This window comes from Aulonocara stuartgranti, assembly GCF_965226115.1.
Source record: "Aulonocara stuartgranti genome assembly, chromosome: 7".
NCBI lineage: Eukaryota > Metazoa > Chordata > Actinopteri > Cichliformes > Cichlidae > Aulonocara > Aulonocara stuartgranti.
In genome coordinates, this window is record NC_138945.1 from 12,913,886 (window position 1) to 12,927,500 (window position 13,615).

The following is a 13,615-nucleotide window of genomic DNA, read 5'->3' on the forward strand; positions in this document are numbered from 1 at the left end:
TAAGCGAAAGACTTTGCCTAAAGAGAAGTTTCCAGCAGGAATCATCATTAAGGCAAATGAAAAGGGCTGGATGGATGAGGAAATGATGAAAGAGTGGCTGAGGGAGGTGTATGTAAGGAGACCAGGTGGTTTTTTCCACGCATCACCATCGCTCTTAATCTGTGACTCTATGCGTGCCCATCTCACAGCCAATGTGAAAAAACTAGTGAAACAAATGAACTGTGAGCTTGCTGTCATTCCGGGAGGCCTGACAAAGGAACTCCAACCGCTGGACATCGGTGTGAACTGCCCGTTCAAAGTAAGGCTGCGAGCGGCCTGGGAGCGATGGATGACCGATGGAGACCACAGTTTCACCAAGAGTGGAAGGCAGCGCCGGGCGAGTTACGCCACAATTTGCCAATGGATTGTAGATGCTTGGGCTAACATGTCTGCTGGCACTGTTGTTTGAGCTTTCGCAAAAGCCGGCATCATTTCCCAGGAGCCGCACGGCACGGAAAGTGACTCTGACAGTGAAGAAAGTGAACTTGGCATGTTTGATGGAGATTTAGCGCAGCTGTTCAATTCAGACACAGAGGATGAGGACTTCGATGGGTTTGATTGATGATAAAAATGTGAGTACCAAACTTCGTTTTGCTCCTGCTTTATTTTTAAATACGCACACTTGTATGCTTGTGTGTTGTTGATGATGACGATTACCGGTAATAGAAATGTGAGTAAGGTACCGAACTCAGGTTTGCTCCCGCTTTATTTTTAAATACGCATACGGTACTTGTATGCGCCCTATAATCCAGTGCGCCTTATGTGTGTGTTAAATACAGTAATGGCACACATAACTGAGACTGCGCCTTTTAGTACAGTGCGTCTTATGGTCGTGAAAATACGGTACTGCATGCCAGTAACATGACAAATGAAGACAGCCATTTGTCTTCATAAAGACAAATGTGTAAAACTTATTTAAATGTGCTAAGAGTACAAACACACTGCAGTTGTTGTTAGTTCTAGAAGAAACACCATTTTTGGCTAAACCTTGGATGTTTGACAAAGTATCATTGAATCACAGGTTTGAGTATAAAATCCGGCATCTCCAGATGGGACACGGCTTTGCCTGAGTGAGAGTCTTCCTTCCTGGCTTCCAGACCTGACAGAGATTCTGCTATATATATTCTGCTATATGCACTGCCTGGCCAAAAAAAGAAGTCACTGGGCACTATTGTATAGAATGAAAATATCAACATGTTGCTGATAAGAGAAAATATTTGTCTGTAGGTACACTGATAAATGTGTACGTATGCATGTACATCTATGCGCGTGTCTGTGAGTAAATATAGATGTGTGTGTGTGTATAACGTATGCATGTTAACTTGGTGTGACAAAGGTTGCTAGTTTTGTAACACAGACCAAGAAGTTACACAAAATGTGGTGTTTTTTTAACATCATCTCTTTTAAATATCTTGTTTCCCAAGATGTAAAGATTGTCTGATTTACTGTTTTGCCACTTCTGAGCAGTGCTCACAAAAACAAAAGTTAGTTGGTTGCTCTTAGCAGTGAAAATACTGACAACTGTCACTGAATTACTTTAATGCTGAAGAAATGTTTAAAAGCAGAAGATTCTAATGCAAGTCTCTGCACTGCTGTCCCATTAATCTGCTGTATGATAAACAAAAACATCAGTTCCTTGTGTTATCAGTTGTTAAATAAATCAAAAATCAGTATGAAAGACTTGATCTTTGATACACATCTGTATTGAGGATTTGTTGACTTTTTAAATCACTGGCTTCACTTTAACACTGGGGAGAAAAAAAATGCTAAAACCGCAGAAATCTAGGGCACATTATGAAACACTCCAACTTATGGTATGTACAGTTACATGTGTTGGCTGCAGATTGAGCAACTTTTTTAAATGTACGTATTTTAGCGAAAGTTCTAATTTCTCACTCCCTTTCCTGGTTCTCGTTACGAGTTAGGGTTTTTTTGCTGTTGTTTTTTTAAATCATAAAAGCTATGGAGTACTGTACAACACATTGGGACAACAGCACTGCCATAGCTTCAAAAGTTCCTTAATCCTCTGGTTTAAAGGATTTTCTTTAGCATCAAAGTAATTCAGTGACAGTTGTCAGTAGAGCTGGGCGATATATCGAGTTTTTAAAAAATATCGATATATTTTTATACAAGATGTGACAATATCCTTTATATCGATATAGTCTATGTTACGTTATAATTATACTTGTGGAACCGCAAATTTGCCTCTCTTTCGTCCACTTTCGTCTTTACGCAACGTTACTCGGCCTCGCCTCTCCTTCACTGAACACAACTCCCCCTCCTCCCCCATCGCTTCACCTGCAGGAAGCGACAAGATGGACACGGCAAATCTCCGTTAACGAGTTACTGCGCATCGCCCCGTGCGTGGGGCTGGACGGCATCAACGTGTTAGCTAGCTAACCAGGCTAACGAGCTAACCACGCTAACGCCATGCAGCCCAGAGGTGCTGCACGGCCTAAAATCCTTGCATTTTCTCAAAAGTTGACAGCGCGCCTTATGTATGAATTCTGGTTGTGCTTGATGGCCGCGAACAGATTTCATGTGGAACAATCTCAGCAATCTGTCAAAAAATGTTTTAGTACGACTTTGGTAAGCTACGGAGCAGCACCGCTTGATGGATTGTCGGAGCATTACGGCTGAGCCTCGCGGAGTGATACGTACTGTGCTTCAATGTAGTATTACCCTACTGTGTATAAGGACCATAAATGGCACCTGTTAAGAGACGTGGTTGCGAAGCGGATTACAAACTCCAGGCTGTCAGTCAAGTTGGGAACAGAGCAGCTGTGAAATCTGTCTTTGTTATTGTGCTCGGCGTCTTTTAGTTTACATTTTGACTGCACAATTGTGAGCTTTTTGTTATGCACAAAAACAACATTGTTTTCTTTTATTTATGGAGCATTATTATTTAATTATTTAATAAATGCTCATAATTTATTTTCATCTGGGACACAGCTTTGACTAAGAACTCTCTTTTTGTTCTTACTTTATGGCTTTAAAAAAAATATATCGAGATATATATCTTATATCGCCATCCAGCTAAAAAATATCGAGATATGAATTTTGGGTCATATCGCCCAGCCCTAGTTGTCAGTATTTTTATTGCTACCCAGCAATCAACAACTGTTGATAATTAATTTGGCAAAGTTTATTTTCCATATTGCAAAGAAGTACAGTTTTAAACAATGCTTCTGTTGCTGCTACAGTGTAACTCAGTTTAATGCCGAAACCGGAACTGAGCATCAAAATTACCAATAGGACACGCACTTCCTTTGGGCTCCGCCTCCAAACAGTCAAAAGTCAGTCCAATCCTGCCGAGGACTACCCACGAGAGTGTGAAACTGCAGCAGCCTCAAAGCAGACACTCTTGTGTTCGCGATGGCTTCTTTCTGTGCATGGCTGCTAAGTTCTACGCATGCGAGTTATTGAATTTAAACACAGGGAAGTTAATTGCACCTGTGAAATGAAATTATTTGCTCAGATTATGTTTTTTCTCGCACGTGACTTATAATAGTATAATATAATAATTCCATACACATTCTTTGTTACTTGTGTTATCAGTTGTTATATCTTTACTGAGATAAACTATAAAATGAATAAATCCATTAACAATGAATCATGTCTATCCCTTATCAGATGTTACTGTCCATGTGATGTGTGACTGGTCTTACCACTATTGAGTTCAAAGTCATCTAGCAGCTTGTCCAGATCACATACAGCTGCCTTGAAGAAGCTGTCCATGCTGCACTAAAGGAAAGAGGCTTTTTATGCCCTACAGTTTCTGAAAAGAAAAACAAAAACAGGTCTGTTGGGTGAAGAAAGGATTACTTCAAATGTTGGATTGTTTTTCAGGTTCTTTGGTGTTTGGGTGGTGGAGTAAAAATCCACTTAACATGCCAACCACAGCTTAGTAAACATTTACTACACCAGTCAAGGACCTCGGTAAAGACAACAAAAGTGCAAATGCACATGACGCTGAGCTGCAAATGAACATCTTTAGCAGGGATCATCCCATTTAGTGGCAGATTGTCAGTACTCTGCACAAAGTGACATGACGATAGTGTGAAGTGGCTAAAATGAGCTGATAATGCTGTTGTTTGGAGGTGAAGAAGCAGAAATCTCTGACATTATAATCTTTATCAGCTTAAGACACAGCAATAACTGTGTTCCATTAGTGTTAAATAAGCACAGTTTCATATAACACTAAAATTCCATAATTATGTTGCAGTGAAAATTTAGATATTCCTCTTTAGGAGATCCCCTCTGGTAACAAATAAAAAAAAGAAAAGCAAGTATAAATAAGGAAAAAGAATCGAAGTGGCTAACAGAAAAAGAACAATGCTTTACAACCCAGAGATTAACACAAAACAGTCAATGGAAAACCATAACAATTAATCTCCAAAAGTTGATTCTGTTCATCTGGACGTAGAGTTTTGTGTAGGGCTGCTCGATTATGGCAAAAATGATAATCACGATTATTTTCACTGAAATTGAGATCACTATTATTTGACGATATTTATTTATTTAACCCTTTAAGACCTACCATAGAACCAAGTCCGCCAGAGCTTATATTATTTTTTTTTACATGTTGTAGTGCCATTTGTGAGAGCATTTCAAGTTGCTATACATCAACTGTTATAGCCCATATTTTAATAATATGTATGCATTAAGTCCATAGTAACTGCATTAATTGCAAACAAGTGCAATAAACTACAAAAAAATTGAAAATCGTTTTTGTTTTTTTTACATATATTTCTACTTGGAGAAATTTAAGAGGTTTATCCCTCAAAACTTTAAATACAAAAAAGTTGCAAAAAATAGTTTACAACAACAGGAAATTTAGTTTGAGTGTCTTCATAGTTTTATTTTGGAGATACAGCAACAGGAAAAACGAAAAAACAATCCTATGATGCAAATTTGCAAAGAAAACAGCAGGTGCATCAAAATAAACTATTTCCAGCAGTGCAATTTGAGTTCTAAGCATCCCAGAAACTATTCAGAAAAGTCAAACATGACCAGTATAGGCTTTTAAGGCCTACAAGTAAAGAAACTACATTTTCAGCGAAAATGACATCACTTCCGGTTTCGGCCAGGAAATGGTGGACATGCGATAGTTCGCGCTGACGTCTGTTTCACTGTGGGAAGTGTTACGAACAGCTGATCGGATCGGCAAAGCGTGTTTCTGGAATATTATGTTTTTGTTCCTGCAAGCGCTTTTTATGCAATTTTTGCAAAGCTTTATGTGGAAGGAAACCGTGACCGAGGACAAGCTGATGGCATAAGATGTAAGTACAACTCCTCTGGTTTCATATGCAAAACAAATTATTGCGCTAGCTTACACGGTTCAGGTTCTACAGGGATTTAAAAATAGTTACGCAAAACGGAGCATGCTGCTCTGACCGGCTTTAAAGGGTTAACAATGACTTTAAAAAAAATAATATAAAATAGTGTGCAACACCACTGAAGTTTTTTTTACCTCTCTTTTCAACCAACGGCAGTCACTCTCCTCTCCAAATAACTTCTGCTTAGCTTTCCGAGCTTCCCTCGGGTCCTCTTAATCAGCGGTCTCCAACCTTCTTTGCGTCATGGACCGGTTTATGCCCGACAATATTTTCACGGACCAGCCTTTAAGGTGTCGCGGATAAATGAGGGAGGGGCTAATAATCGGCTCAGTCATTTTTAATGATCGTTGAAAGCCCAGATCGTAATCGTGATTAAAATTCGATTAATTGAGCAGCCCTAGTGATATTTCATTTTCTTATCATTGCTCAACATTATATTATATTACCGTGAACGGTATGATATGGCCCAGCCCTAATGCAAACTACTGAGGAGATGGGGCATTAGAGCAGGGCGATATGGCCAAAAATATTTATCACGATATATATTTGAAAATTTGCGATAACGATATAACTGACGATATAATTGATGCGAGACAAAATACAACTCCACAACATTACTAGCGCAAAAAGAAAACCTTCCATTTATTTTCACTTAAATAAGAAGCTGGTTTTTATGTACATTAAAGCTTTATAAAAATGTAACAGTGCAAATACAAATTCCTTGCTGAAAGTTTAACCAAAAGGCATTTCCAGTAGAAATGGGCTGACATATCCTGAGCATAACCATATATAATATCCACTGAAGTTAAAAAGAGGTGCTTTGCAAAATTAAACTGCAGTGTGCAATACGTATTTTTCGGACCATAAGGTGCACGGGATTATAACGCACATCAAGCGAAACAAAGCAGTCAGATAAATCAAACTTTATTAAACTCATTCTTCTTGCTTCCTCCACTTCTGTACCATTGATTCATTAATGTTGAATTCTCTGGCAGCTGCTCTATTCCCATGTTGTTGCAGTATATTAATGACTAACCTCGTATTGTGGATGGATTATCTCAGTTGTTCTCCTGACTGAAGTTTGGTCTGTTTACAGCACCCTGCCATGCGATTGCATTTGTCTCTAACCATGAGGAACCTTAACGTTAACTTTTATAAGTGGAAAAGTGTTAGTGTTCGTCCTCCAGCTTCCCTGTTTATGTTATGCTAACATAGCTGTGTCGCTAGCGATTACGTAGCACATCATTATATACCAGCTAGCCCAACTTCAGTAACCCTACAAATGTCACTGCTGTTTAGTTTCCTGTCTTCATTTATGTTGGAAGTGATAGCAGAGCTGTACGTTTGATTTTTTTCAGAAATCTCTCAGTCAGAACATGCAATATCATGCTTAGGTAACTAGCGAGCTAACTTCCGCTAGCTTCCCGCTAACTTCTAACTCTGTTAAATGTAATAAATTTTGTTTTAATGGATGCCTGGAAGTTAAACTTCATAGTTACACCTGGTAAAGCAGCAATGCTGATCGTTTTATTAAAGATGAAAGAATTTAGACAGTTTTTAACGCTCAGTGATGCTGCAGTGTTCGTTTGAACTGAAGAATAAGGAGTTTAGGACCCAGATTACTCCCAGATTTAAGAGCATCTTAGTCCGACAAATACGACAATAACGATGGCCGCTTGCATGTTCTGCAAAAAAAATGTGCTTTGTCGTGTATCTGACGGACAAACACCAAACCAGTTCCACATCACTGAAGTTGCACCATTTTTACAAACCAATTCTGGTTCATCTGTTTCACTCAACAATCGGCCATGTGCGTATGAAAACAAAGGCACTGCGCATGCGCGTTTTACTCATATTCTATCGCGATATTTCATTTTCCTATTGTTGCCTAACATTATACCGGTATTACCGTGAACGGTATAATATGGCTCAGCCCTATGGGGCATTACTGTGTAGAGCTGAGTGTCAGCTGGAGGAAGTAAAGACAGCACTGGTGACAAAGACATTAATCTTAATATCAATTAGTACATCATTGAATCTTGTACCAAATTATCTTGTATTATGAACAAAATAAGGTTGGGAGATATGTAAAAATTTTCCAACCGACGTTAGGCAATATATTCACGCAGGCACAGACTTTTTGATGGGCAGAGCAATCATCCATGAACTTATTTGCCCATTTAGAAAGGTTTTTTTGGAGGGAATATTTTACTTTCTTTTCTTGTTTGTTTCAGTATTAATATAGCTACTTTTTAGATTATGAATTAATTAATGTATTTATTTATTTTCTTGAGATGCGCCAAATTGGCAAAAGACTTACCATTTTATCAGAGATTTTTAACTTTTTGTTTAATTTTGTATTTTTTGTTTGGTGAAGTGTGTAAGACAGATAAACACTGGAACAGCCTGTAACCATTGGTGGAAAAAAGAAGCCAATTTCTCTTTGTTTCCCTCCCCAGCATTGTGGAGTTTTTAATTTAAATAAAATGTGGGGGTTCCTTTTCTGAACATAGGCTACTGCCTTTCTTTCTTTCTGTTATAAGTTGGAGTAAATGAATCGCTGCATTTGTGCGCACTCTGAGGAGGGTGCATTTGCTGGAAGCTGGAAGAGGGTGCTGTTAAAACAGTGTTATTATTTTTTCTGTTGACTCTTAGCTTCAACCAACATTATTAGCAAACTTATTCATGGTCAAATAAATAAATCGCTCTTGTAAAAACAATCAGCAAAAAGCCTATCATCGATAGCTGATATATTCATCCAATCGCCAAGCCTTAGTACACAAGTCATTGTTTTCAGAGCAAGCCTCCATCTTACTTAGAATTTAGTCCAACATGAATTCAAAAAGCTGAGAGTGTATACAAACCCGTATCAACTATGAATTGTCACCCTCACACAAACCAGTTTCACAGCCATCACATGATATGAACCATGTGAGTTCTGATGTCACTCAACTATTACTCATTGTGATTTGTGGGTTTTTACACTACTTAATGACAACTATGTCTCGTTTGTGTAGCGCAATAGTCTATAGCTGAAGAGTAGTAGTAGAAGTAGTAGTAGTTCAGCTGTAGTTTTACCAGACGGAAGCGATAAATGAAAGGAGAACTAGGTGATATACAATCCTCGGGTAACTTAACAGGAACACCACAAGAAGGATACGTGTATGAATGATTCACAGTAGTGCTAAGGTACAGACTGGTACTAGAATGCAGTTCCCACAACTTCAATGTCTCAACTTAACTCATAAAGCTTATCACTACATAGTTCTCAAAGTAAAGGTCCATGAACAAAGAAAAGGAAATAAATAGGGATGCAGCTATTGATTGTTTCACTAATTGACTATGCCATTGATTAACCAAGTAATTGGACAAGAAATAATAACAAATACTTAAAAGAGAAAAAATACTGGTCTTTCAAAATGAACTACTCATTGGTTTCCCTTTAAGAAATAGCAATGCTTTTAATAGTTTAACTTCATACAACATCTGCCAAAGAGTTAAACGTGTTCACTGTATTTATATACCCTATATTATATGTTTGAAAATAGGTCTGTAAGTACTGTATCTTCTGTGAGGTAGATTAGGTGTGTGTTCTTGTGTATGTGCCTCTGTACGTTTAACTATGCTAGTAAATCAGTGAGTGTTTCTGTAAGCTTTTTAAATGAGTATGTGGTGGCTGCAATGAAGAAAATCAAACATATCAACATTCTCAGAACTATGCTTAGCCCTGTGCTTTTATGCAACCTTTCCTGTCGCAGAAAACAGACATGATGATAGTACAAAAATAATTAATGTTTATAATAATTCAGTGTCCAAACCAACCAGCCCTAGGGATGGCTTGCTTTAAACATTGTCAGACTAAGCTAATGTCTCCATATCTTATTTTATCTTCTGTAGTTTTGCTGAAGATGTTTCACTAAACAGTGGTGGATAGGAGCAGATACTAATTTCACTTTTCTTCACGTTGGAGCTTTCTGAACACGTGGTTTAATTAAGGAATTCCACCAGCTTTTTCTCAGTAAATGTTTTTCTAGTAATTACAGTAACAAGCTGACGTTTGGAACGCTAGAAAAAAAGAAAAAATTTATTTCACTTCACTAAGCTTCCCACAAAGTGGGAAGAACTTCTTTTTCCGGTCTTACTTAGAGAGCCTCTTTTTGCTGCTGTCATTCAGTAACTATCTTTTCTTTCCCACAAGGTTTAATATTTAAGGGAAGGATTAAGTCTCAACAACCCTCTGAACTGAGGTTTGATAAGTATTCTGTCATTTAAAATTCATGTCGTTCTGCTGCTCATTGCTTATGAGACTGGCAAAATGCAATGACAAATAATATGAAACGAGAAGTACAAACACATTCACTATGGCTGTTTAGAGCTGAAGTTACAAATATCGGTTGTGGCGTAAACAACACATACTACATACATTTTTCTTGCTCTCATTTAAAACAGTTTCACAAACCAAAAAGGCAGTATAAGAGCGAGTAAGGTAAACAAAACTAGCAAACCCATCATATATGAAACGTTAGCAGGTAACATTAGCACTTACATTTCACATTAACAACCCCACTTAGCAGTTAGCTAGAGTCCTATTTTTACAGCTAACTCTGGCTAACTGTTTAAAGGTGAGCCACCTTTGGATTGCCTGTTGTACGTCTACTGAAATTAGCACGATTACGCCAGGTGTTGCTAAAAATTAGCCTGTTAGTTGTTACTGAACAGGCTAGCTGGCTAATGTGGCTACCAAACTATGGAGAGGGGGGGGGGGGGGTTAACGAATTTCTTACCAGTATGTTTTACTCCATGTGTCGAACCTCAACAATTATTATCTCTTCAGATGTAACGCATAAGAAAACGTTGCTGGTATCTTAGGGTAATTCCACGGTAAAAGTCGTTCGGCCAACTAGCTGCTGGATTAGTTTTACTGGAGAGGTGTAAATTCTCCACTTAAGCGGCCATCTTGAACATGCAGACTGTCGGGAGGTCACAGGATATGGTTAGGCTGTGTGGCTGGCATACAAGTTTACTCACCAGCGCAGAAGTGGTGGTGAGTAAACTTGTTCTTCCTGGGAGCTACATACAAAAGAGAAATAAAAAAAATAAAAAAACTTGACAAAATCTTTCTCAGGCAAGTTCTGAAACATTAGAGTTTCTTAAAGGTAATCACTGTAAATTTCTCTGTTAATTTTTTCAATATAATTTTCTATTCTAAAAAAATAAAGAATAAAAAATTGGAAGTTGAACAAGGGCTGCCTTGTGCTTTTGTGTAATAGCAATTTATTATTTTATTATTTTGCTATATAAGAACCATTCCATTTCCCATCACCTCTTCTTTTTTTAATACTGAGATTGTGATGCTGGAAAGGCTCATCTCAAAGTTTCAAAATGGGACTTCAGAAATGAGTAGATGGCAACACGATAGCCATCTTTCATGTCATGTGTGATAGCTCCAGATGAGTTTGTTCACAGTTATCAACGACAAGCAATGGTGGATCTTACTGTGAAACAATAAGAGTCATCTGCTGCATACCTAAAATACAAATAACAACTTGTTATAACATATATGTTATAACAAGTTGTTATTTGTATTTTTGTGTCCGTCCTGTGAACTCAAAGCAGCCTGGCCTGTCTCTTTTGACCTGTAGCATCAACAAGGTATTTCTGCCCAGAGGAATCTTAGGACCTTAAAAAGAAACAGCTGGACTTCTTTAATTTTGTTGAAGACATTTCACCTCTCATCCAAGGCTAAAAAGTGGAGAGTCACAGATATTTAAATCTTAGTTGGTAGTGTCCCTTAGGAGGGGGTAAGTGACCCACTATTAGTCATGTGACTCATCACATAAGGTGTGAAAAAACCACTTGTGGTTTCAGGTGAAATCAGCGTGATCCCTTAACCCACCCTAACATGTGAACAATTGAGGTCACCTGATATAAGATGCGACTGAAAAGAAAATTGCTCCTCACTGTGAGTCACACTTAAAAGGTTGTAATTTAGAGAATTATGAGTAAATTAGAACATTTCTGATAGCTAGTGAGAGTAGGATGTTCTTAGACTCTGTGATTCTTTTTCTTGCATTTTCATTATTATGTCATTGTATCGTCAATTCAATTAAATTCAGTTTTATTTATACAGCACCAAATTACAGCAACAGTTGCCTCAAGGCAATTTATATTGCCTACCCAACAATCATAAGACTCCCTATGAGCAAGAACTGTGGTGACAGTGGGAAGAAAAAACTCCCTTTTAACAGGAAGAAACCTCCAGCAGAACCAGGCTCAGGGAGGGGTGGCCATCTGCCACAACTGCTTCATGGTGAGGGGAGGAAAACAGGACAAAAGACGTGTTGTGGAAGAGAGGCGGAGATTAATAACAAGTAATGATTCAGTGCAGAGAGGCAAGGTGACAAAACAGGTGACAAAAAATTTAATTTAATAGAATCACTTTTCAAAAAAATCCATAAAGACTTTTTGATAAAAGGACATTCACCATTTCATCACTTTGAAATGTGGGGAAATTATCTTTTTTTTTCTTTAATTGTCTTCTAATTTCAAAATAATTCATGTGTGCTTGTTTTTTTTATAACTGTTTTGCATCGATTTCCCACATCTCCTTTAAATGAGCCATGGTTAAATGAATGTATTAGATAAACAGAACTAAATACTGGACTAGCTTACCACAATAGATGGATAAATATAATAGTTTTATTCTAAAAGGATGTCTTAAAGAAATGGTGATACCTAAAAGGAAACAGGAACACATATCCAAAGCAAAGCGGTAAAAATTTGGTTAAAATCTGTAACCCTCCGGGCCCAAAGAGGGCGGTAACGCAAGAGAATCCCGCCCGTCATCCGTTTTAAAACAAACTGAAAAGAAGTCGAGGTAGAGCGGAAAGAAAAAGGAAGAAGAAGGAGAAGACAGAATCGGTACCACAATGACTTCGGCTCGGAGACTAACTAGGGTAAGAAAAAGATCTTAGTTGTTGGATTTCTGCAACTTTGACATGGTTTAAACAATGGTTTCGACTTTATGAGTGTAGCTACAGATTCGTGAGCAAAGAGAAAATGTCCGGGTGTTTGTCGCTCAAGTGTCTGACAAAACGAAAGGATAATGACGGCCGATAGACGGTGACTCGGGGTTTAGTTGTTAATTTGAAATGCCAGCAGAGCGTGATTAAGCTTTAAGATAAAACTGTCATCTACGGCTTTAAGTCGGAAAGCAAGCTGGTGTTTAATAGGCAAGCATGGTGGAAACTGTAGCAGCTCGTTTTAACCGCTTTCGCCGTCTGAAGGCAGCCGCGGAGGCGAAAACATGGAGACTTTGGGGTTGGGACGTGACGTCAGACCTCATCTGAGCCGTATACGTTTAATAAACGTTTAATAATAATAAAAATATATATATGAATGACATTATTCTCTTGTTTAGGGGATTAAGAGTTAGTTATTTGCAAAACAGTATACAAAGTTATTTTGACTTGGTCATGTACTTGCATGTAAACAAACGCAATATAAAACAAACAGGAGTAATGCCTTTATTCAGCTTTTTTCAGCAACAAAATAGAGTAGTCAATAAATTATGAAGAATTAAGTGTAACAATTGGAAAGAATTGTTCCTGTAAGTTAAAAGAGTAAGTAGAAAAATGTGGCTATTGTAGACATTGATTTTTATTTTTAAAGAGAGAAAAAAATGAATTGTATGCTAATGTTGTAAACAGTGTAGTGGCTGGCCAGGCGTTCATACTTTCTTTTGTTCTGACTCGTTTTAGTTTTGATTTGCTGTATGTTAGTAATTTCCTCATACCAAAAAGAAAATGGTGAAGTGTGCTGTCACGACTTCTTGAAATCTCCTGACAGTTCAGTTTTACAGTTCACGTAAATTCCAAATTCCACTGGGAATTAGAAAATAACTACTATTTGCTTTCAGTTAAAACTGTTGCAAGAGAATTATCTGAAATGACTGGGACTGTAGGGCATGTACAGCTTGAATTGATCGGTATAAAATATTATGACTGTCACTTTCTTTCTGCCAATCACTTGCAACTGTAGGACCTCAGTGGTTTGATAACATTTACTAGTTTCTTCCTCCTGTTTGTCTATCTCACCTATATGTTCTTCTGAAATTTATACTGGCAGACTTTTTGACCATATGAATGAAAAATATTTGATCTGAGTAACCAGATGGATTTGTTTTGTAACGCTATTTTTTTTTTTTAAACTAATGCTAGTGCTAGTGTTCAGCTAAC

The 13,615-nt window shown here is 37.8% G+C and overlaps 2 protein-coding genes across 4 annotated transcripts in view; one reads left to right on the forward strand and one right to left on the reverse strand.

The window, feature by feature from the left end:
* Positions 1-10,492, reverse strand: part of zfyve16 (zinc finger, FYVE domain containing 16) — a 43,214-nt gene extending 32,722 nt beyond the window's left edge. For all 3 annotated transcript variants that reach the window (XR_014277918.1, XM_082541435.1, XM_082541434.1), the window contains exons 1-2: positions 10,163-10,492; positions 3,708-3,817 (exon numbers count right to left, since the gene is read on the reverse strand). Coding sequence is in view for 2 of the 3 variants with exons in the window: in XM_082541435.1 (XP_082397561.1) it covers positions 3,708-3,777 (70 nt within the window). In the remaining variant the exon portion in view is untranslated. The remainder of the gene's footprint in view (positions 1-3,707; positions 3,818-10,162) is intronic.
* Positions 10,493-12,209: 1,717 nt separating this feature from the next.
* Positions 12,210-13,615, forward strand: part of ube2l3a (ubiquitin-conjugating enzyme E2L 3a) — a 4,807-nt gene continuing 3,401 nt past the window's right edge. Inside the window, exon 1 of the mRNA XM_082540548.1 lies at positions 12,210-12,334. Coding sequence (XP_082396674.1) covers positions 12,308-12,334 — 27 coding nt within the window. The 5' untranslated portion in view covers positions 12,210-12,307. The remainder of the gene's footprint in view (positions 12,335-13,615) is intronic.